Source organism: Chenopodium album, chromosome 4 (assembly GCF_948465745.1).
Source record: "Chenopodium album chromosome 4, dcCheAlbu1.1, whole genome shotgun sequence".
Classification (NCBI taxonomy): domain Eukaryota; kingdom Viridiplantae; phylum Streptophyta; class Magnoliopsida; order Caryophyllales; family Amaranthaceae; genus Chenopodium; species Chenopodium album.
The window spans coordinates 176,489-202,460 of NC_137837.1; the positions used below are offsets into that span (position 1 = coordinate 176,489).

Genomic DNA, 25,972 nt, shown 5'->3' on the forward strand with positions numbered 1-25,972 from the left:
TTCTTCTCTAATTCACCCAATGAAGAAAAGGAGAAAGGAAGAAAACCATAGTCATTAGCCCTTCAACGCGCCCCATACTTGTCCTGCTTACGCTGAGCCGCAACCGACACAATACGACCAGGAACGAATTCAGACAACCCAAATTGTCTTAAAGGATAAGACCTTGTCAAGTTAACACATACAAGGCCTCTATCCCAGGAATAAAGCAGTTGAAGAGCCCCGTGTCTCCTTCAGTCAACCCAACGTTAACCTCATTTCTTGCAGACCGAAAACAAATATCAACAAGGGTGTCGCGAACATTGTTGTGCCAATGTTTAATACCTGTCATCCCAGCAAGCAAAAGACGCTAAAGAAAGTGCATGATCCCTATAAATATCCCCATCCAAACCCTTGAGCAAGTAGAACTCGGAGTCAAAACGGAGAACAAAAGAACACCCATCCGGCTGTAAAAAAACACAACGGGAAGTCTTACCATTCATAATCTGACCCAAACCTAATATCAGGACGACTCCAACCATGCGGAAGTGTGATCCCCCCGGAAATTGCATAAGGCAAACTGACGCAAAAATAAGTGGAAAGTGGATTATGCAGGTTTAGTGACCTTCGTGAAATATATATATGCCAATTTTTTCATGAGTTTAGTGGCATCGATCTCACTATGGTTACTCAAGATCAGACTCCACAATCTTATTAAAAAGACTAAGAGCATCATCGAAGGTCGAACTTAGACCAACAATACCGGAATTGCGAAGAAGCGTAGTCTGAAGACCTGCAAACGCGACGCAAGGTAAGCATAGTTCCGAACATCACCCGCTGAATAGACACCCAATCCACCATAAGCAAAAGGTAAGGTGGAAAGTTGCTATTGCCAATTGGCAAAACCAGGCCTTGAAGTAGTAACAATGCGCTCCACAGAAGCCCGAAGAGCCACATCAAAAGAAGTCTAGGGCGCTTCAAAAAGACGAGGGGGACAAGTGTGCATAGCAAAGTAGAGGTTTGACACCTCAATACACGCATGAAGAAATAGCAACTCACATTGGGGATCCTGGAGCTTAGCAATGAAATCCATTAACGCAATGGTCTTCGACACAGAAAGAGGAATCCGCACCCATAGGACCACCAAGCAACTTAACACCATGTACAGGACGAGCAATATTTAGAGGAAAGACACCTAAAAGACGGCTATGAGGGTCCTTCGAGGGCCTAAACGTTGATATGGAGGCCGAGACGGGGTTCCACTGCATAACCTTTCCTACCACCCCGTCATCAATAATAGTGTCGTCATCCATATACCTTGCAAGCATAAGTTAAAAGAATCCCCGATACGACACACCAACGCATGGAGAACTAAGTCAATAATCAATGGTTATACTGGCCTAGAGGATCACCCAGGGGCACCCCAACACGAAACACCAAAATGAAGACCTCCTAAATAGCTCGCCAAACGTAGATCAATTAAACCAGCCCCAACCTTTGAAACAACAAGGTGCCGCCTAACAGTACCTAAAACAATAGGTCGAATACCACCACCAAGTGGTGTGAGAGGAGCACTAGCTATGTACTCTCCCAAATCTGCAGCAATGGAGCCCACCAACTCATCTTAAATAGCAAAATAGCAACTGCCGTACCAGTCAAGCAATCCATGCAATCCATGAGGTGCTGAGCTTTCAAGTTGTCTTTGTCGCATGACGTACCACGCGGAAAACCCCTTATGTGGTCTAAAACAACAACAGTGATGATCAACGGCGATTTCCGGTAATATAGGTCCCGGAAAAGAAGGATGCTAAGCTTGTAAACTGCAAGAGTAGCATCATTGTAAGGGGTAAGACCAGAAGAAGAAAGAACCCTAGTGCAGTGTCCGTCACAAGTTGCACAGAACGATCTAATAGCAGCGAAGATACTCTCTTCTTCCTTTGACGCTTGACACCCGAAGAACATTCACGATTATTCCGAGGAGAAAAGGTTTTATGGACACAAAGTGATAACACAAGTAATTGAATTCAGCAAGAGATGTCATCAGGTTTGCTAATCACCCTATCAAGCGCTCCTTTGAGAACCGAAGAAAAACCTAAGCGACACTCAGGAGCGATGGATTTCACCGAACGAAACATGCTTAGATAGCAAACTATGAGGGAAAGCAACATCAAATGCAAAATGAGGCATACGAGGCACATTAGGAACAAGACTAGAAATCTCTGAAGGACCCTACGGTTTAGGAAAACCATAAAGAACAAACCGAACAACACCATCCCCTGAATAAGGAGTGTCCATAATATCATCCGAACCATGACCATGCTGACACTTTGTATGCAAAGTATGTGTCTTGTAACACTCCCCACAAAGCCAAATGCCCATTCGACTAAATGTTGACTTCGCCTCTAAGAATATAGCCAAATCAGAAGTAAGAGAGTTTCGGGTCATATCCTGCGCATCCGCACTACAATGACGGTCACATAGATGAGTGATCAAAGAAGTTTTAGTGAGCCCTTTACCCCTGTCATCATAACACCCATTAAGACCCACAAACGGGCAATGATAGCAAACACTAGGAGGCATAACAACCACCACAAATTGCCACGAGAAGAACACAAAACAGCACACCATAAACTGCACCAAAAACACACCAAAACCACACCCCAACTGCACACTAAAACCACACCAAAAATGCACCAAAACTGCTGCAGAAACTACACCAAAAACACCCCTAAACTGCACCGAAATGACCAGAAAACTGACCAGAAAGCTGCAACCATAACCCACCAAAAAGGGACCCAAAACACACCAGAACGACCCCCCAAAAACTGATCAGAAACAGCCCAAAAACAGACCTAAACTAGAGCCAAAACACACAGAAACAACCTCAAATACGCCTGAAAACTGGCCAGAAAAAAAAAGCCGCCGGAACCTGCTTTAACCTGCCCTGAAAACACCGGAAACCAGCCCGGAAAACGCCCGGAAAAATCACCCGGAAAACTACCCTATACACGCCTGAAAATCGAACTGAAAATCTGCACCATAGTAACCGAGAACCCAAAACGCCAGAAATTCACCCAATCTAAGAACTTAACGGCTTGCCTGCCGGAAAAGATGCGGAAGCCACACGAATATCACGCAAACTGCCTGAAATGCGGACCCGTAAAACACGCAAACCGCCTCAAGTATGCCGCTTGAAACCAACTGAAACCGTCGTGGAAGTCACCTAATCGTGTTGCACGGGAAGTCGTCGGAAAATGGACGTGGAATTTACCGGTACTTGGACGTGGAAGCAGCCCTAATCACCCATAATAATCGCTGTTATTACTATTATAATCCCTCCCTCCCACTTTCCATTTTTAGTGTCCTAGAATGTGCTCCCCTTTTCTGATTTTGGTCTTCAAATATTCTCTTAATGTCTTCATTGGAAAATGTTAATGTGTTTATGATGAGTTTAAAAAATCTTAGGGAACATGAATACCCACTAAATTCCAAAATGACTTTAATGCCATCTCTTTTTTTTATTTTTTTTATTTTTTTTGTTATATGTTAACTAAAAATACAAAAAAAGTTCAACATTTAATCATTAATCATATCATGTCTCAACTACCATTAATCCCGTGAAATAAACGCTTATGAAAAATAAAAAGGGATGGTTGGAGTACTCTTTCAATCAGTCAATCAAAGCCTTAATCCCATAAATGGGGGCGGCTACATGAATTAAAAATGATTATTCCATATAGTCATCCACAAAAATCTTTCTCCTCCATCCCTTATGATCAAATGTCTCATGCTCATGCAAATCCTTATACTTTATATCCTTCCTTACTCCTTCCAACCAAGTCATTTTTGGTCTCCCACACTCTCGTTTAACCCTTCCATGATCCCGCTCTTGCATTTTTCATATCGGTGCACCCTCGAATTTCTGTCATGCCCAAACCGCAATTTTCCCTTAGTTTGTTTGCAATATCTGCTTCACCCACTTTGAGCTTGGATGGGAAGAAGGGAAGAACTGACCATGATTGAATGTTTTAAAACAATCAAAGTCAAAAACTGTGTTTTTTTTTTTATTTTTATTTTGAAATAAACCAAATTCCACTATTTTATCCATTTACCCACTTTCCTGGAAACATTTTCAAAAGCCAAATGAACTTTAATTTGGGGATGGAGGAAGTATGTCAAGCTGGTTTGTGAGAACCTCACATAAATTGTTTGGACATTCAGGGGCACTTAGGTGATTGTTGGTTTTTGAGTGCTGTTGCTGTTCTAGCTGAAGTCTCTCGAATCTCCGAAGTGATTATTACTCCAGAGTATAATGAGGAAGGAATATACACTGTTCGCTTCTGTATTCAGGTAACGTGTTTTGTACGTCATATTAGGGTTAATATATGCTTAAGGGACGTCTTTGTAAGTTATCTTTTTTTTTTTAATTTATTTATTTGTTTTTATTATAAGTTATATGCTTAATTTTTTTTTTTCTATTTCAAAAGCGCACTCCTTGCTCAGGACTTGCATATATGCAGTATTTGTTTATAATTCATTAAAGCTGTTTGTATTACCCTGCCTATTTCTGTCTGTAATTCGTTTCAATTTTAAAAAGTGTGCTAACAAATTTTGGAATATACTTTAGAAGAATAGTAGCATGTAGAAGGTGATGTAAGTTTTTATTTTAATATATTTAAGTACAGGCGCTGGAGCTTGAAGAGAGACAACCTAGCTTGCTTAGAGATTGTCCTTAGATCTTAGAAGATGGGCTATTATTTTGGGTAAAGTATTGTGTGAGAACCTCTCAGTTGTAAACATGTCCTACTACATGAAATACTTTCAGACGCTTACAAAAATACACAGCATATCACACTTATATATGTGTTGTGCATACTTTTAAAGTCAAGGGATTTACGGTGTGTACAGTCAGGACTCAGGATTAGAAGATATTTAATGAATTTTTCTTGAACTCATCTCCTTTATTTATTTAATTTTTTTGCCTTGTTTTTGATGGATTTCGGGCTCCCCTCTTTTTCACATACATTGCTTATTATTGATTGATGTGAGCAAGTTGTACTACTATGCTGTGTTTTCTTTGGAAAAAAAAAACATTTCTGCACTTGTGCTCATCTTGATGAGAAAAAAAAGTGGCAATTAAATTTTTTAACTGATTTAGTAATGTATTGTCTCAAAATACTGCAGAGAAATTTCATCAGAATGCTTAATGATGCTATGTAGGTGCATGATTTTATTTTTGTTTTTGATTGCAACTGAAACCTACCTGTTTTTGTACATGTTACCATCGTTAAATTAAGGTTTTGAGCTTTGTATTTTCTTATAACATTGGTCTTAACAACCTTAGAACAATCCAATTGTGTTCTCTTTAGGGTGAATGGGTGCCTGTTATTGTTGATGATTGGATTCCATGTGAAGCACCTGGAAAACCAGCATTTGCTACGAGTCGCAAGGGAAATGAACTCTGGGTTACGGTGTTGGAGAAGGCATATGCCAAGTTGCATGGTTCCTATGAGGCATTAGAAGGTGGACTTGTCCAGGATGCTCTAGTAGACCTCACTGGGGGAGCTGGTGAAGAAATTGATATGAGGAGTCCACAGGCACAGATTGATCTTGCAAGTGGGAGATTATGGTCTCAATTATTGCGCTTTAAACAAGAAGGTTTCTTACTAGGTGCTGGGAGCCCATCTGGTACTGATGTGCATGTCTCTTCTAGTGGCATCGTGCAGGGGCATGCCTACTCAATATTGCAGGTTATTTTTTTAACCACTCTCCTGACCGTATTTGTTCACATTATATGTTCTTGTCCTGCGAAGCTCTAGAAACTGATAGTTGTAGGTCACTCTTTTTACCTTGGGTCCTTAGGATGAGAAATAAAACTTTAATGTTGCAGGTTAGAGACGTAGATAATCACAAGCTTGTTCAGATACGCAATCCATGGGCGAATGAGGTTGAATGGAATGGACCTTGGTCGGATTCTTCACCAGAGTGGACAGATAGGATGAAGCATAAACTCAAGCATGTTCCCCAGGTGCTTAATTCTTCTGTGTGTCTTGTAACTCAGATTAGGGCTTCTTTTACTTCCTGAGTTCCACGGTATCTTTATGTACTGTGTCCAAAACTGTGTTTCCATGTATGAGTGTCTTGCAAGATTTTTAAAATATTGTTTACTTCTTAAACAGTCCAAGGAGGGTATATTCTGGATGTCCTGGCAAGACTTTCAGATCCATTTTCGGTCTATATATGTCTGTCGCGTCTACCCCCCCGAGATGCGCTATTCTGTCCATGGGCAATGGCGAGGATATAGTGCTGGTGGCTGTCAAGATTATGATACATGGAATCAAAATCCCCAGTTCCGGTTGAGGGCTGTTGGAGCAGATGCATCGGTTCCAATACATGTCTTTATTACTCTAACCCAGGTATGGAAAACAAATTACCTTCTGATATATGGGTATTGTAAATACATCTGATGATGTTTTTCTATCAGGGAGTGAGTTTCTCTCGAACCGCCACTGGTTTCAGGAACTATCAATCAAGTCATAATTCAACAATGTTCTATATAGGAATGAGAATACTCAAAACTCGTGGCCGACGAGCAGCTTTTAATATTTACTTGCATGAATCTGTTGGAGGGACTGATTATGTTAATTCCAGAGAGATATCGTGTGAAATGGTTTTGGATCCAGATCCAAAAGGCTATACTATAGTGCCTACGACCTTTGCCCCTGGAGAAGAAGCACCATTTGTTCTCTCTGTTTTTACGAAAGCATCAATAACGTTGGAACCTTTATAGTCACATCTAGCATGTCTATACATGCATTTTTGGTTGGCCTCTGACCTCCCTGCTGAGCTTTGATAAAGGTTGTCCCTGGCCTATGCATAATGAGCAGGCTGTTTAATTGAATTATGGGGCTGTGGGGATAAACACGGTATTGCTTCTGAAATTATTTTCTTAGAAAAAAAATACTCTGCATCCTTTTTTCAGTCTCTGAGCTGAATTATATATTTTCATTGCATGTCCAGGATCAGACATTGTGCTTAGCATCAGCTATCATGGCTGTATGTGGATGAGGTAAATGATCAGCAATTGCTAAGATGCAATCTTCCATCCTTGGGTTGCTCAAACTGCCAAGTTACTGCTGTTGCTAGTACTGGGGGAGCTCTCGGAGAATTACTATGTACATCAATTTCTTGTAAATGAAGCAAGAAGAGTAAATAGATAGGCAGGAGAAATTGTAAGTAGAAAAAAAAAACATCAAATGTATTGTTGCTTTAGGGAGCTGAAGAGCTGGCTGCAGCATGCTCATAACTCATAAGCTAATTCATTGTTTATAGTTTATAGTCAATCAGCTAAAGGTCTAATGCTAATTCATTGTCCATAGCCAATTTTGTACAGATTTCATTATTTGATCGATAATATAACCTCTTTTTTCCTACACGTGTGAGCTAATCGATAATATTACATGCTGATTTAACATATGAAGAAAGTGCAAAAATCAAAGCAATATTTACTAATGTTGTCATATGTGTGGTAAACCGGAGAGGACCATTTGCTATTGCTTCATAGGCATGTACTACGTTACTCGCATAATCTCGCTCCTAGAGCCATGGATATTCAAGTGAAGTTATAGGAATTTTCATTGTTGCAGAAGTCATGAGTATTACAATCAATGCCACGTCTTGCTTTGTAATGCTCGATAATGTGGGAAATCAATATTGACTTTCGCAACTAGTAAGTGGGCATAACTAGAACTGTCAATTCGGATAACCGGGTCGGCTTTGGATCGGGTAAGAGAGGGTAGGGTCAACTCGGGTCGGGTCAATTCGGATTAATTCCATAACCTTAGGGTCGGGCTTGGGTTGGGTCATGCTTGAGTCGGGTCACGTCAGGTCATACTTCATATAGGGGTTTGGGTCGGGTTTAGGTCGGGTTAATAACATGTCTGGTTACATTCGGGTCGGGTGAACAATAGGTCGGTTTTAATTCGGGTTTTCACGGGTTAAAACGGGTTAGGGTAATTCTCGGGTTGAATCGGGTTCGGTTCAAGTCAATAATTCGCGGGTTAGAATCAGGTCAGGTCATTCTCGGGTTTGAGTCTGGTTCAGTTCAAGTCAAGAAGTTGCGGATTATAATCTGGTCGGGTCATTTTCAAGTTGGGTCAATCTCGGGTTTAAGTTGGGTTCGGTTCAAGTCAATAATTTGCGGGTTATAATCAGGTTGGGTCATTTCCAAGTCGGGTCATTCTCGGATTCAAGTCGGGTTATGTTTAAATCAATAATTTGCAGGTTACAATCAGGTCGGGTCATTTCTAAGTCAGGTCACATCCGGGTTCAACTTGCTATAAATAGATAATTATCATTTTTATCAAGCTACTTTTTTCCTTTGAATATAATATATATGACAATATGCTAGAGAACTATAGTCTATAATTTAGGAAGATAATTATCTCCTTTGACCATTCAACAAATATATACTATATTTAACTCTTAAAAATTTTTAGGATGATGCTCCTTTCTTTTGCTGGCGTGGATCGACTTGGTCTCCCTAGACAAAATACTTTGATCAACAATAATAAGATAGTCTAAATTGCATTTAAGGTGATTTGAAATAGGGTTAGGAACAATTTAGGTTGAATTTAGGTCGGGTCAATAACAAGTCGTGTTAATTTCGAGTCGGGTTAGTAACAGATCGGGTTGAATTTTTGGGTCGGGTAAGTAATAGGTATGATAAAATTAGGTCGGGTCAATAACATGTCAGGTTGAATTTGGGTCAGGTCAATAACAAGTCGGGTTGATTTCGGGTCGGGTTTGTAACATGTTAGGCTATATTCGGGTCAGCCTAGGAACAGGTCGGGTTGAATTCAGGTCAGGTTTGTAACAAGTCGGTTTAAATTCGGGTTTTGATGGGTTAAGCGGTTAGGGTCAATTTTGTTTCAAGTCGGGTTCGGTGCAAGTTATATAAAATAGCCGTTGTAAACCGGTAAATCGGAGTAAATTGTAAACCGGTAAATTGGTCGTTTAACAACAAATTGGATGGTTCAACACACCCAATTGGACTTCTGTAGGGTATTAAGGACCATGGTAAAAATTTTGTTAATTTTTATTCCCGGGCAAAAAAACGTCAAAAAATTCCAAAATTGAATGCTTATATCCACGCTTTTTGAGAAATTTTGGCGGTTTCAGGGCCCGGTGTCGAAAAGTCTTGAAATTCTATGGGATACATCTCGGGGTCATATAATAACGTTTGGAACCATATATGATCATTATTTGTTGTCATAAATGTTCGTAGTATGCTTGATTTAATGAAATCCGTGCAAGTTGTAAACTGATAAATTGGCCGTTTAAAGACAAATCAGATGGTTCCACCAACCAAATTGAAATCCCGAAGGTTATTAGGGACAATGAATGGGCGAAAAAGTCAAAAAATTCAAAAATTGAAGATTAATATTCACGCTTTTTGAAAAAATTTGGAGGTTTCGGGCCTGGTATAGAAAATCTTAAAATTCTAGGGGATACAACTCGGGGTCATATAATGCCATTTAGAACCAAATATGATCATTATTTGTGTCATAAATGTTCGTGGTAGGCTTGAATTAATGAAATCGGTGCAAGTTGTAAACCGGTAAATTGGTCGTTTAACAATAAATTGGATGGTTCCACACACCCAATAGTACTTCTGGACGGTATTAGGGATCATAGGAAACATTTCGGCAATATTTATTTCTACGTGAAAAAAGTCAAAATTTTCAAAATTGAAGGCTAATATCCACGCTTTTTCAGAAATTTAGGAGGATTCAGGGCCCGGTGTCGAAAAGCCTTGAAATTTTAGAGGATACATCTCGAGGTCATATAATACGGTTTGGAACCATTTATGATCATTATATGTTGTCATAAATTTTCGTGGTAGGCTTGAATTAATGAAATCGGTGCAAGTTGTAAATTGTTTAATTGGTTGTTTAAAGGCATTATGTGGGTGGAATCATGGTAAACATTTAGGCAATATTTATTTCCGGACGAAAAACTTTATAAATTTCAAAATTGAAGGCTAATATCAACGATTTTTGAGAAATTTTAGAAGATTCAGGGCCCGGTGTCGAAAAGTCTTAAAATTATGAGGAAACATCTCGGGGTCATAAAATTCCGTTTAAAACCATTTATGATCATTATATGTCGTCATAAATGTTCATGGTAGACTTGATTTAATGAAATCGGTGTAAGTTGTAAACCGGTAAATTGGCCGTTTAATGGCAAATTGGATAGTTCAACTCACCCAATTGGACTCCCAGATGGTATAAAAACCATGGTAAAAATTTCAGCAATTTTTATTTTTCGGGTGAAAAAAGTCAAAAAAATACCTAAATTAAATGATATCCACGCTTTTTGACAAATTTTGGAGGTTTCGGGGCACGGTGTCGAAAAGTATTGAGATTTTAGGGAATACGTTTTGGGATCATATAAGGATGTTTGAAACCATATATGATCATTATATGTTGTCATAAATGTCCGTGTTAGGCTTGATTTAATAAAATCGGTGCAAGTTATAATCCGGTAAATAGGCTGTTTAAAGGCAAATTAGATGGTTCCACCCACCCAATTGGACTCCTAAGGGTATTAGGGACCATGGTTAACATTTCGGCAATTATTATTTCCGGGCGAAAAAAGTCTAAAAATTCCAAAAATAAAGGCTAATATCCATGTTTTTTTAAGAAATTTGAATGTTTCGGGGCCCGGTATGGAAAAGCCTTGAGATTCTAGGGAATAAATCTCGGGGTCATAAAATGTCGTTTGGAACCATATATGATCATTATTTGTTGTCATAAATGTTTGTGGTAGGCTGTAGTTATTGAAATCGGTGCAAGTTTTAAACCGCATTGGCCGTCTAAAGGAATATTGCATGGTTCCACCTACCTAATTGGACACCCGGAGGGTATTAGATACCATGGTAAACATTTCGGCAATTTTAATTTTAAGGCGAAAAAATGTAATAAAATTCAAAAAATAAAGTCTAATATCAATGTTTTTTGAGAAATTTTTGAGGTTTCGAGGCCCGGTGTCGAAAAGTATGTAAATTTTAGAGAATTAGTTTGGAGCCATATACATGATCGTTTTTTGTTGTCATTAATTTTCGTGGAAGGCTTTACTAAATGAAATCGGTGCAAATTTTAAACCGGTAAATTGGTCCTTTAAATACAAATTGGAAGGTTCTACCCAACTAATTGGAACCCCGGAGGGTATTAAGGACCATGATAAACATTTCGGAAATTTTTATTATCCGGTAAAAAAAAGTCAAAAAATTCAGAAATTGAAGGCTAATTAAATCCACGCTTTTTGAGAAATTTTTGATGGTTTCATAGCCTGGTGTCGAAAAAGCAATGATATTTTAGGGATTAATCTTGGAATTATATAATGCCGTTCGGAATGATATATAATCATTATATATTGCCAAAAATGTTCGTGGTAGGAATGAGTTAATGAAATCAGTGCAAGTTGCAAACCGATAAATTGGTCGTTAAAAGGAAAATGGGATGTTTCGACCCACCCAATTTTACTTCCGGAGAGTATTAGGGTCCATGATCATCATTTTGGCAATTTTTATTTCAAGGCAAAAAAAGTCCAAAAATTCCGAAATTAAAGGCTTTTGAGAAATTTCGGAGGTTTCGGGTCCTGGTGTCAAAAAGGCATGAGATTTTAGGGGATATATCTTGGGGTTATATAATGCCGTTTGGAACCATATATGATCATTATATGTTGTCATGAATGTTCGTAGTAGGCTTGAATTAATGAAATCGGTACAAGATGTAATTCGTGATATTGGCCGTTTAAAGGCAAATTGGATGGTTCCTCCCACCCGTTTTGACTCCCGGAGGGTATTAGGGTCCATGGTAAATATTTCGGCAATTTTTATATTCAGGTGGAAAAAAGTCAAAAAAATTCTAAAATTGAAGGCTAAGATCCACGCTTTTTGAGAATTTTCGAATGTTTCTGGACACGGTGAAAAAAAGCATTGAGATTTTACGGAATGCATCTCGGGGTCATATAATGCCATTTGGAACCATGTGTGATCATTATATATTGTCATAAATGTTCGTGGAAGAGGTGAGTTAATGAAATTGGTGCAAGTTGTAAGCTAGTAATTGGTCGTTTAAAGACGAATTGGATGGTCCCACCCATCCAATTGGACTCCTAAAGGTTATTAGAGACCATGGTAAACCCAATTTCGGAATTTTTTTGACTTTTTTCGCCCGGTATAAAAAATTGCTGAGATGTTTACCATGGTCCCTTATACCCTCCAGGAGTCCAATTAGATGGGTGAAACCATCCAATTTGCCTTAAAACAGTCAATTTACCAATTCGCAACTTGCACCGGTTTTGTGAACTCAAGTCTACCATGGAACTTAATGATATCATTTAATGGTCATATATGGTTCCAAACGACATAATATGACCCTAAGATTAATCCCTAGAGTCTCAACACTTTTCGCCACCGAGCCTTCAATTTTGGAATTGTTTGACCTTATTTTTCCCGAAAATAAAAATTGCCGAGATGTTTACCATGGTCCCTAATACCCTCCGCAAGTCCAATTAGGTGGGTGGAACCATCCAATTTGCCTTAAAACGGTCAATTTACCAATTCACAACTTGCACCGATTTTTGAATTCAAGCTTACCACGGACATTTATGACATCATTTAATGGTCATATATGGTTCCAAACGGCATTATATGACCCTAAGATGTATCCCCTAGGGTCTTAACACTTTTTCGCCACCGGCCCCAATAACCTCAAAAATTCCTCAAAAAGCGTGGATAATAGCCTTCAATTTTGAAACTTTTTGACTTTTTTTCGCCTGGAAATAAAAATTGCCGAGATGTTTATCATGGTCCCTAATACCCTCCGGGATTCCAATTAGGTGGGTGGAACCATCCAATTTGCCTTAAAACGATCAATTTAACAATTCGCAACTTGCACCGATTTAGTGAACTCAAGCCTACCATAGACATTTATGACATCATTTAATGGTCATATATGGTTCCAAACGGCATTATGTAACCCTAAGATGTATCCCCTAAGGTCTCAACACTTTTCGCCATCAGGCCCCGTAACCTCAAAACTTCCTCAAAAAGCATGGGTAATAGCCTTCAATTTTGGAATTTTTTGAACTTTTTTCGCCCAAAAATAAAAATTTCCGAGATGTTTTCCATGGTCTCTAGTATTCTCCGGGAGTCCAATTGAGTGGGTGGAACCATCCAATTTGTCTTAAAACGATCAATTTACCAATTCGCAACTTGCACCGATTTTGTGCACTCAAGCCTACCACGTACGTTTATGACATCATATAATGATCATACATGGTTCCAAACGGCATTATATGATCGTAAGATGTATCACCTAGGGTCTTAATACTTTTCGCCACCGGGTCCCGTAAGCTCAAAAATTTCTCAAAAAGAATGGATAATAGCCTTCAATTTTAGAATTTTTTGACCTTTTTTGCCCAAAAATAAAAATTTCCGAGTTGTTTACCATGGTCCCTAATACCCTCCGGGATTCCAATTGAGTGTGTAGAACCATCCAATTTGCCTTAAAACGGTCAATTTATTAATTCGCAACTTGCACCGAATTTGTGAACTCAAGCCTACTATGAACATTTATGACATCATTTGTGAATCCAAACGACATTATATGACCCTAAGATGTATTCCCTAGAGTCTTAAAACTTTTCACCACCAGGCCCCGTAACCTAAAAAATTCCTCAAAAAGCGTGGATAATAGCGTTTAATTTTGGAATTTTTTGACCTTTTTTCACCCGAAAATAAAAATTGACGAGATGTTTATCATGGTCCCTAATACCCTCCGGGAGTCCAATTAGGTGGGTGGAACCATCCAATTTGCCTTAAACGGTCAATTTACCAATTCGCAACTTGCACTGATTTTGTGAACTCAAGCTTACCACGGACGTTTAAGACATCAAGTAATGGTCGCATATGGTCCCAAATGGCATTAAATTACCCAATGATGTATCCCCGAGGGTCTCAAAACTTTTCGCCACCGACCCCAATAACCTCAAAAATTCCTCAAAAAGCGTATGTAATAGCCTTCAATTTTAGAATGTTTTGACTTTTTTTCGCCCGGAAATAAAAATTGCCAAGATGTTTACCATGGTCCCTAATACCCACCGGTAGTCCAATTAGGTGGGTGGAACCATCCAATTTGCCTTAAAACGGGCAATTTACCAATTCGCAACTTGCACCGATTTTGTGAACTCAAGCCTACCACGACCATTTATGACATCATTTAATGGTCATATATGGTTCTAAACGGCATTATACGACCCTAAGATGTATCCCTTAGGGTCTCAACACTTTTAGCCACTGGCCCCAATTACCTCAAAAATTCCTCAAAAAGTGTGGATAATAGCCTTCAATTTTAGAATTTTTAACCTTTTTTTATATCGGAAATAAAAATTGACGAGATGTTTACTATGGTCCATAATATCCTCCCGGGGGTCCAATTGAGTTGGTGGAACCATCCAATTTGTCTTAAAACGATCAATTTACCAATTCGCAACTTGCACCGATTTTGTGAACTCAAGCCTACCACGGACATTTATGACATCAATTAATGGTCATATATGGTTCCAAAAGGAATTAAAATACCCAATGATGTATCACATAGGGTCTCAAAACTTTTCGCCACCGGGCCCAAAACGTGAAAAATTCCACAAAAAAATGTGGATAATAGCCTTCAATTTTTGAATTTTTTGACTTTTTTCTCTGGAATAAAAAATTGCTGAGATGTTTACCATGGTCCCTAATACCCTCCGTGAGTCCAATTAGGTGAGTGTAACCATCCAATTTGTCTTACAACAGTCAAATTACCAATTCGCAACTTGCACCGATTTTGTGAACTCAAGCCAACCAAGGACATTTATGACATCATTAAATGGTCATATATGGTTCAAAACGACATTATATGAACCTAAGATGTATTCCCTAGAGTCTCAACACTTTTCGCCACAGGGCCCTGTAATCTCAAAAATTCCTCAAAAAGCGTGGATAATAGCCTTCAATTTTCGAATTTTTTGTCCTTTTTTCGGCCGGAAATAAAAATTGCCGAGATGTTTACCATGGTCCCTAATACCCTCCGGGAGTCCAATTTGGTGGGTGGAACCGTCCAATTTGCCTTAAAACGGTCAATTTACCAATTCACAACTAGCACTGATTTTGTGAACTCAAGCCTATCATGGACATCTATGACATCATTTAATGGTCATATATGGTTCCAAACGACATTATATAACCCTAAGATGTATCACCTAGGGTCTCAACAATTTTCGCCAACGGCCCTAAAACCTCAAAAAATCCTCAAAAATTGTGGATAATAGTCTTCAATTTTAGAATTTTTTTACCTTTTTTCGTCCGGAAATAAAAATTTCCAAAATGTTTACTATGGTCCCTAATACCCTCCGGGAGTCCAATTAGGTGAGTGGAACCATCCAATTTGCGTTAAACGGTCAATTTACCAATTCACAACTTCCACCGATTTTGTGAACTCAAGCCTACCACGGGCATTTATGACATCAATTAATGGTCATATATGGTTCCAAACGGCATTACATGACCTAATGATGTATCCCTGAGGGTGTCAAAACTTTACCCCACCGGCCCCAATAACCTCAAAAATTCCTCAAAAGTGTGGATAATAGCCTTCAATTTTTTAACTTGTTGACTTTTTTTCGTCTAGAAATAAAAATTGCCAAGATGTTTACCATGGTCCCTAATATCCACCAGGACTCCAATTGGGTGGGTGGAACCATCCAATTTATCTTGAAACGATTAATTTACCAATTCGCAACTTGCACCGATTTTGTGAACTCAAGTCTACCACGGACATTTATGACATCAATTAATGGTCATATATGGTTCCAAACGGCATTACACGACCCAATGATTTCTGCCCTAGGGTCTCAAAACTTTTCGCCACCGGGCCCGTAACGTCATAAATTGCACAAAAAACGTGGATAATAGCCTTCAATTTTTAAATTTTTTGACTTTTTTCCCCGGAATAAAAAATTGCTGAGATGTTTACCATGGTCCCTAATACCCTCCGGGAGTCCAATTAGGTGGGTGGAACCATCCAATTTGCCTTAAAACAGTCAATTTACCAATTCGCAACTTGCACCGATTTTGTGAACTCAAGCCTACCATGGATATTTATAACATCATTTAATGGTCATATATGGTTCAAAACGACATTATATGACCCTAAGATTTATTCCCTAGAGTCTCAACACTTTTCGCCACCGGGCCCCGTAACCTCAAAAATTCCTCAAAAAGCGTGGATAATAGCCTTCAATTTTTGAATATTCGAAAAGATGTATTCCCTAGAGTCTCAACACTTTTCGCCACCGGGCCCCGTAACCTCAAAAATTCCTCAAAAAGCGTGGATAATAGCCTTCAATTTTCGAATATTTTGACCTTTTTTTGCCCGGAAATAAAAATTGTCGAGATGTTTACCATGGTCCCTAATACCCTCCGGGAGTCCAATTAGGTGGGTGAAACCATCCAATTTGCCGTAAAATGGTCAATTTATTAATTTGCAACTTGCACCGATTTGTGAACTCAAGCCTACCACTGACATTTATGACCTCATTTAATGGTTATATATGGTTCCAAACGACATTATATGACCCTAAGATGTATCCCCTATGGTCTTAACATTTTAAAATTCTTTGACCTTTTTTCGCCCGGAAGTAAAAATTGCCGAGATGTTTACTATGGTCCCTAATATCCTCCGGGAGTCCAATTGAGTGGGTGGAACCGTTCAATATGCCTTAAAAGTATCAATTTACCAATTCGCAACTTGCACCGATTTTGATAACTCAAGCCTACCATGGACATTTATGACATCATTTAATGGTCATATATAGTTCCAAACGACATTATATGACCCTAAGATGGATTCCCTAGAGTCTCAACACTTTTTCGCCACTTGGCCCCGTAACCTCAAAAATTCCTCAAAAAGCGTGGATAATAGCCTTCAATTTTCGAATTTTTTGACCTTTTTTCGCCCGAAAATAAAAATTATCGAGATGTTTACCATGGTCCCTAATACCCTCCGGGAGTCCAATTAGGTGGGTGGAACCATCCAATTTGCCTTAAAACGGTTAATTTACCAATTCACAACTTGTCTTGATTTTGTGAACTTTAGCCTATCACGGACATTTATGACATCATTTAATGGTCATATATGGTTCCAAACGGCATTATAGGACCCTAAGATGTATCCCCTAGGGTCTCTACACTTTCTGCCACCGGCCCTAATAACCTGAAAAATTCCTCAAAAAGCGTAGATAATAGTCTTCAATTTTAAAATATTTTGACCTTTTTTCGCCCGGAAATAAAAATTGCCGAGATGTTTACTATGGTCCCTAATATCCTCCGGGAGTCCAATTGAGTGGGTTGAACCATCCAATTTGACTTAAAATGGTCAATTTATTAATTTGCAACTTGCACCGATTTTGTGAACTCAAGCCTACCACTGACATTTATGACCTCATTTAATGGTTATATATGGTTCCAAATGACATTATATGACCCTAAGATGTATCCCCTATGGTCTCAACATTTTAAAATTTTTTAACCTTTTTTTGCCCGAAATAAAAATTGCCGAGATGTTTACTATGGTCCCTAATATCCTCCAGGAGTCCAATTGAGTGGGTGGAACCATCCAATATGCCTTAAAACTATCAATTTACCAATTCGCAACTTGCACCGATTTTGATAACTCAAGCCTACCATGGACATTTATGACATCATTTAATGGTCATATATAGTTCCAAACGACATTATATGACCCTAAGATGGATTCCCTAGAGTCTCAACACTTTTTCGCCACTGGGCCCTGTAACCTCAAAAATTCCTCAAAAAGCGTGGATAATAGCCTTCAATTTTCGAATTTTTTGACCTTTTTTCGCCCGAAAATAAAAATTGCCGAGATGTTTACCATGGTCCCTAATACCCTCCGGTAGTCCAATTAGGTGGGTGGAACCATCCAATTTGCCTTAAAACGGTCAATTTACCAATTCGCAACTTGCACCGATTTTGTGAACTCAAGCCTACCACGGACATTTATGACATCAATTAATGGTCATATATGGTTCCAAACGGCATTAAATGACTCAATAATGTATCACATATGGTCTCAAAACTTTTCGTCACCGGGCCTATAACGTTAAAAATTCCAAAAAAACGTGGATAATAGCCCTTCAATTTTGGAATTTTTTGAATTATTTCCCCAGAATAAAAAATTGTTGAGATAGTTACCATGGTACCTAATACCCTCCGGGAGTCAAATTAAGTGAGTGGAACCATCTAATTTGCCTTAAAACACTCAATTTACTAATTCAAAAATTCCACCGATTTTGTGAACTCAAACCTACCATGGACATTTATGACATCATTTAATGGTCACATATGGTTCCAAACGATATTATATGACCCTAAGATGGATTCCCTAGAGTCTCAACAGTTTTCGCCACCAGGCCCCTGTAGGCATCGTTCGAAGTGCGCCTCGTTAAAAGCATGTTGTGAATATGCTTGGCACTCATAGGAAGTGGGAATTGACATTACGATTAGGGACAAATAAAGTAGGGAGCCGCCAACAAGTTTTTAAGGAACTTGTAAACCGTTCACGAATCATAAAAGGCAACCACGATAAAGGGACAACGAAGGCAACAACGATCGACCCGTGAAGGTTACACCCCATTCATAATCCATGAGATTACTAACTCCATATGGTTCGGAACCACGAAAGGAGGATCGGGGATGATGGTACGAAGTGAGTCATGGAGTCACATTCGCCCGTATTGGCCTCTACTCTATTCTTATATTGAAAAGCATTCCTGTGATCTCAAAGGCATACAAACAATAATTCAATTCGCTCCAAACTATTATTTAACTAAATTGGTTAAATATTAATGCACACATAATTCTAAAAATTTGGTGATCACTTCAATTAATAATAAGATTAAAAGGAACCTAAACCGGTCGTCCAAATTATCTTATTAGGCGTGATTTTCAATTACATATTCCCTTTAAACATGCAATATTGTGATCAATAATAACAATAATAGAATTAACATTAATATAAAAACCAATTTAATCATAATTCCAACAACATAAGAATCGTTAGAAAAATAATAAAAAGAGCATGATCCTTACTTTGAATCTGTTTGCTTGCAACTACAAAATAATAAACGAGTTAGTAACTTCAAGGAAATAATAAAACAATAACTAAATTAAATTAAATAAAATAAGGTTAATTTTGGGGCCAAACCCTCAAACGATTCTACCTTTCACGCCTTGGCTTAAGGACAGAACCTCGAGTGAAATATGGACTCCTTTGAGTGCTTGAATAAGGAATTTTGAAGTGAAAAGAGCAGGCTAGTGTTTAGGTTGAGAGCATAAAAGAGAGAAAAATAAGAATAATAAAATTCTGGTTGCCCCGTACATCAGAAATGAGGGGGTATTTATAGGGAAATGTGCTGAGGGAGCACACGGAACCCTAAAATGATAAAAACCCCAAAAAATATCCCGTGACACGGTCAGACTGTACCGTCAGACGGTACACTTTCCCGTGACACGGTCAGTTTTGGAGTGATGCGGGAAATTTTCTGAAAACGGAATGAAAAACGCGTTAAGGGTTTACGCGGAAAGGACACGGAACATCCCGTGTCACGGCAGACCTCCCGTGACACGGGAAGTCCCACCGTCAGACGGGAAGGGTTCCCGTGACACGGTCAGGCTGTACCGTGACACGGTCAGCTCCAGTCCATTTTTCCGTCTAAATTCATTTTTAACCCTAATTTCTTTCGGCTTTTTAAGTGCCGATTGATAATTTCGGGCTTTTTTCTGACTTTATTATTCAGACTAAAATATTTGGGCCAAAAATAAATAATAAAATAATAAAATAAAAAGGTTTGGGCTTAAAATTAATTAACAAGCTTGGGCTAAAATTAAAACTACGCTTTTACCAAACATCAAGACTAATCCATGGACCTTTCAAAAATATGAATTTAATAAAATATGATTTTTCAAGAACTCTCGGGATTAAATACTAAACCCGACCAACAGTGGCGGTGAAAGGTTATTTATCATCGGGTTTGGTTTTGGGGAGACATTTTTAGGTGTCTACAGAAGCCCCCACTTTGACTGAGTTTGTAGAAACATTAGTTTCGAAAACGATAGTCAAAGTAGTCGATAAGGACGGAGAATGATTTAAGACGTTCTGCGATCTTAACTCACTCTGCATACGCCGATACCTGCAGAAAAATGTTAATTCCACAGATAAAAGAGTAAAAGGATAGAATACATATCTGGCACCATTGTGTCGGTTACAAACGAGTTTGGTATTTTCCTATGCTTGAAGGAATCTACCGAGTGACATTGGTTGAAACGCTTTCCATGCTTGAGGAAAGCCGACAGAAGAGTTTGGCAGTTTTCTAAGCCTGAAGAAAGCTACCGGATAATACCTTCCATGCTTGAGGAAAGTCGACGAACGAATTTGGTGTCATTCTATGCTTGAAGAATTCCACCGATAATGCCTTCCATGCTTGAGGAAAGCCGACAAAGGAATTTTATGGTTTTCTATACTTGAAGAAAAATCCACTGATGATGCTTTCCATACCTGAGGAAAGCCGACTTAGCGGTTTTCTATACTTGAAGAAAAATCCACCGATAACGCTTTCCAAGCCTGAGGAAAGCCGACGATTGCTGAAAATTGATAAGTGTATGATGGTTCGATTATCCCCGAACGCGGGCCGCAGATAATTCACAATTTTAAGCCGATTATCCGACCATATTAAATGCTTAAAATGCCGAAAAATAGGCTTTGACGCTTGCAAGGGGTAAAATGGCAATTTTAGCCCCCCTTAAATATCAGTTGGGATTTTCCGCGTAACTGTAGCAAAAAATAATCGCCCAATAAACTCGGAAAGTCAGCCAAACTGGTCAAAAGGCTAAGAATATTCCCTGACCAGGCTCAGGTTTGCCGCGCCACGTCATCAGATTTCGTGACACGGTCAGGGATTCCCGTCTGACGGGACTAGTATCCCGTGTCACGGGACACCTATTTTTTTTTTCTTTTCGCTGTTTGAATCAGTCAAAAACGGTTACTTTTGCTCTTTTTTGTCCTTTTCTGCCTTTAAATCCGTGTGCACCATTTCACCATTTCACATTTCACATTTCTTCTTGCCTTCACAATTGCTTTCACCATTCACCACTTTAGCTTCCCTCTCTCCAAAAGCTGCCGCGCCACGCCTGAGGTTAACCGCCGGCCGTTTGAAACTCGCCGTGACACGGTAACGGCGACCGTGACACAGTTAGTCTTTTTTTTTCTCCTTTTTGCTTTGCTGCGGTTGTTTGGCTACTGTACTGCGCTGCAGCTGTTTCGTTGCTGCTTCTGTTTCTGTTCCGGTACTGCCGCCCAGTTCACCGGAGCTCCGTCAAGCTTGAAGTTTTCCGTGACACGGTTACTCTTGACCGTGACACGATTAGTCTCGCCCGTGTCGCGGCAGTTGCTCTGGTGGCCGGAACACATTTTCAAGTTTTGGAGTTCGAATTTCACCAATTTTGTTGTAATTTCTCGATCTTCTCCTCATTTTCGACCTTTTACAAACATCCATGTAAGCTCCCTTTGATTTTTGCTTTGAATTTGGTCGTGGTAGACGATCTCCTGAGGCTCACTGGCGTTCTCAGCGAGAGCCGCAGACTACTCAGCCGTTCCAGGAGGCTAAGTGGCAGCAGGGTCAGTCTTCTCAGCGTCCGTCATTTTCACAGCCTCCAGTTCCTGAGTTTGGGTCTCCTTTGGATCCTGGTTCATTCTCGGCCCCATTATCCGGGATTCCTCCGCCACTGTCGTGCTTGTTCTCGGTTCCGCTGTATGGGACGATTCCTTCGCCGACGATTCCAGTATCTTTGGGCCAGTCTACTCCATTCTCCGGCTGGACGGGTCCTGCTTTGAGCTTGGCTACTACTGGGCCTACGGGGACTAGTAGGGACGCTACTCCCCGTACTCGGATGGTCGAGGGACTCTTCGGTTCGCCGTTCCCATACACACAGGGAGGTCCACATGCACAAGGTCAAGATGAGACTGATTCTGATCCTAGAGATTTTTGACCGAGGGTTTTTGTGCATACTGTGATGACACTTGACACATTTATGTATTACGACTCTTTGTACATTATTTACAGATTATATATCTACTATTGATAAGTGTTTTATTTTTCCACTTATCATGGCTTTCTAAACACAATTTTGTACTCTTTCCCCTACTCTAATCCCTTTTTCTAACTCCTCTTGTGCTAATTTGCATCTTTTGGCTTCCCCGTTTCTTTTTATGTGTGTGCTCGTGCTTGTAGGTACGATGAAAAATGGACTAATAGCATAAGCCTGAAGAAATACTCTTTGGAAGCAAAGGAAAGCAGGAGCGGGCGTGCAGCCTTTTAGGAGCGGGCGCTTCTCCTGTTCTGCCACATTCTGCCTCCCCTGCACTTTTAGGAGCGGGCGTGCACCTGTATAGGAGCGGGCGCTCCTCCCTGTTTTCCTACAAACTGCCTCAAACTGGTGCAAGAGGGGAGGGCATGCAGAGAGCCCAGGAGCGGGCGCTCCATACAGAGGAGCGGGCGCTCCTACTTACCGGAGCGGGCGCTCCTCCTTCATTTTACCCACTTTCATCTCCCACCTCTCATTCACCATATTCATCTTCTCTCTCCTCTGACCCACCTCTTTCTCACTCTAAAAACCCCATCTTCTCTACCTTCTCTCATCAAAATCATCATCAATCCTTCATTTTTTTCACTCAAAATTCACAAATTCTTACTCTCCTTCCAATTCTCTTTCTAAAAATCACAAAAATTCACAAATTTAGTCAAAAAATTCGAAAACCCACAAAATCTCCATTGAAGAACAAGAGCAAAAAGGTGAAAGCTTGAAGAAGGAGGAGCAAATTTGGGTAGTCTTGGAGGATTTTAGAGTATTTTCATACTCTATTTGGTATAATCCACTTCTCTACTCAACTTTCTTTTTCAAATTTTCTTAATTATTGTTTTTTTCATACAAATTGTGTAGTTGATTGCATGATTGGTTGGAATTGAACAATTATTGTTATTTATTGGAGAATTGTTAGAGAAAATTGTGAATGATTTTTAGAATAGTTGAAATTGTGATTGAAAATTGCTTAAACATTGTGATCTTGTGAATGTGATTTGTGTGAAATTAGTGAAGTACATTGTTGTTGGGAATTTGTGTGTTGGAATATATTGTTGGTTGTGTTGTGGAACAGGTACATTTGGATTTTTAAAGGGGGTTTGAAGTTAAGGGTGTGTGTGGAGTTGTTTGTTGTTGAGTGTTTTTCCCAATTACCCTTTTTCCAAACTAAAAAAAATAAAAAAAAATAAAAAAAAATGAAGAAATTCATTGGAGGGATTAAGAAAAGAAAAACAAGTGAACCTCAAACATCCTCATCTCCTTCACAACGAGAAAACCCTAACCCACCACCAACTTTAAAAATTGATAAACGATTTAAAAAGCCTTTCGATGACCTTTCCAAACGAAAGATTATTCCAACCCGATTCTATCATCAACATTCAATGCGACTTCTAGGGGTCGATGAGGGAATTAGAAGAGTAGCCGAAAACTTCGGTTGGCTAGACTTATTGGACCTTGGGGAAGAAACCTTTTCTTCCCTAACTCTTGAATTCCTTTCATCGGTTTCTATGAAACGCATAAGCCTTGAGGATGAGCCATTAGAATGTGAAATAAAATTTAGAATGTTCAATGTCGAAAAAACCTTAACTTTGACGAGATTGAACGAAATTTTTGAATGGCCCACCCTCAACCAAGTCTATGACCCCAATGATACTTACTTCTCAAGTTATGAGGAGCAAGTGTGGTGGAATACCATTGCGGGGTATCCCAATTTCACAACCCGGTCTAGCCATGCTAGCCACATTATCCACCCCGTCCTTCGAATTTTTATGCGAATCATGAGCTATGCTTGTTTTTCTAAACAAGACTTAGGGAAGCTAACTAAAGAGGAGATCAAATGCCTCTTTCTAGCTTCAAGATTCGAAGGAAATGTGGAAGGGTATGTGAACATGGGATACTTGTTCATCAAAAGATGTATTGAAATAAGAGAAAGTGGAGAGATGAGCGGAGAGATTAGATGCGGGGGAATGATTTCAATTATTGCGAGGAAGTTAGGGTTTGGGTCTTTTCTAGACCAAATGACCCCGGTCCAAGGTTCCAACATGCTTGATCTTAAGGCACTTAGTGATATGAAGTTCCTTAGTGAAATTCCGGGCCGAAATCTTCGCTATAGTTGGAAGGTCAATGGGGTGCATTATTGCACTCTCCCAAATCCGGCGGTTAATAACTCGGTGGGGGACGCATGGCAAGTGCCAAGTGATCAACTCCCACGAGGTATGGCCGGTGGTGGCGAGAATGTACCCATACCCCGTCGTATGAGTACATCCTCCATTCCCCAATCTAGGGTAGATGGTTCCTCTTCCTCCTCTTCTCTCTTTGATGTGGAAAATGCTTTCAACCAATTAAATCTAACTAATCAAAGACTTCTTGAACAAAATGAGTACCAAAGTTTTGTAGCGGAGAGAAGCTACCAACATCAAGTTGAGAGGGGAGACTTTCTCCCTTACCTCAACTATCCCAACCGTCCCGTTCAAGAAGGGCCGGTAGCGGGTTGGAACAATGGCCAACCCACCTACCCCTTTTGGCAAGGCCCGCGTAGTTCAATTGAGGAGCTTCGCTCCTTTCCCCCTTATGACTACACACAACCCGGGGGAAGTGATTATAGGGGCGACCCTAGCTATTACTATGTCCCCGAGGTTAGTGGAGATAGTTCATCTTCGGAGGTGCTCGATCCCCCCCTAAGGGGGCATTACGGGTTTCCACCCGGCTATGATGGTGGTTGGGGTGAGCAAGGTGTGCCGGACTTTGGCCATTACCGCACTTGCCCCAACTATGATCTACCTCCTTATGTAGACGCCCCGGCCACTTCTAGTGATGTAGATATTAACTAAAATTATCACTATTCGCCGGGACGACGACATAATTAGATGGCCTAGACATTCTAGTTGCCGTTTCATTGCCCCTTTCACTTCTTGGGACACCGAGGACGGTGCCAATCCCAAGCTTGGGGGAGGTTACTTCATTGCCTATTTTGTTTCATTGAAACGGTGACTAAAAGTCTAGCTTGGGGGAGTATTTAGGCCTTGCATAGAGTTGGGATTTGATGTTGCTAGTTTTGTGCTTAATTTGATTATGCTCCGTTTGTCTTGATTGGTTAGTTAATGGTTGAATGTTTGCATTTTGATGAGCTTGGTTTGGTTTATGTGCTTCTCTGTTGATGATGATATTTGTTGACGAGCCTCCTCTCCTTCCCTAAAATCCAAAACCCAAAAATCCAAAGCCCTTAATCCAAATTCTTTAGCTAGTACCTCTTTCCCCTCCTCTAAAAAAAAAAAAGGTGTTTTCTTTAATTAGTTTAGACTTTGTATATATTATCTTTGCTTGTAGTCCTTTGGCTTGATGATTCGACTAGTGTCTTTGATGGTAAAATGAATTCAAGTGAGCTTGTGATATAATTGTCTTAGTTTTGCAAATGACGATTTATTTATGAATTGTGGAATGATTGTTTAACTCGTATGTGTATGATCCACTCATAATAGTTCTTGTTTGATTTGCTACTAATCACTACTCTTTTATCACCTTGTATATAAGAGACACTACTACATCAAGATCAATGGTAACTCCCTCCCTTCTATTCTCGTTTATTTTTTCCTTTTAGTCCCTTTACCCTTTTTTTTAAAAAAAAAAAAACATTTTTGCTTTTAGAATAGTCCTCAATGATGATATTGGATTGCATGTGATGGATATTTGCTTTCTTTTGGTAATAAAATTTCGAGTATGGTTTAGAGGCCTTTG

General features: G+C 39.6%; 1 protein-coding gene across 1 annotated transcript in view; it reads left to right on the forward strand.

The window, feature by feature from the left end:
- The window catches only part of LOC145628343 (calpain-type cysteine protease DEK1-like), a 32,828-nt gene extending 25,487 nt beyond the window's left edge, over positions 1 to 7,341 (forward strand). The window contains exons 27-32 of the mRNA XM_081680626.1: positions 4,198 to 4,326; positions 5,346 to 5,726; positions 5,867 to 6,004; positions 6,156 to 6,392; positions 6,461 to 6,902; positions 6,997 to 7,341. Of these exons, the coding sequence (XP_081536752.1) occupies positions 4,198 to 4,326; positions 5,346 to 5,726; positions 5,867 to 6,004; positions 6,156 to 6,392; positions 6,461 to 6,766 (1,191 nt within the window). The 3' untranslated portion in view covers positions 6,767 to 6,902; positions 6,997 to 7,341. The remainder of the gene's footprint in view (positions 1 to 4,197; positions 4,327 to 5,345; positions 5,727 to 5,866; positions 6,005 to 6,155; positions 6,393 to 6,460; positions 6,903 to 6,996) is intronic.
- The last annotated feature ends 18,631 nt before the right edge of the window (positions 7,342 to 25,972 follow it).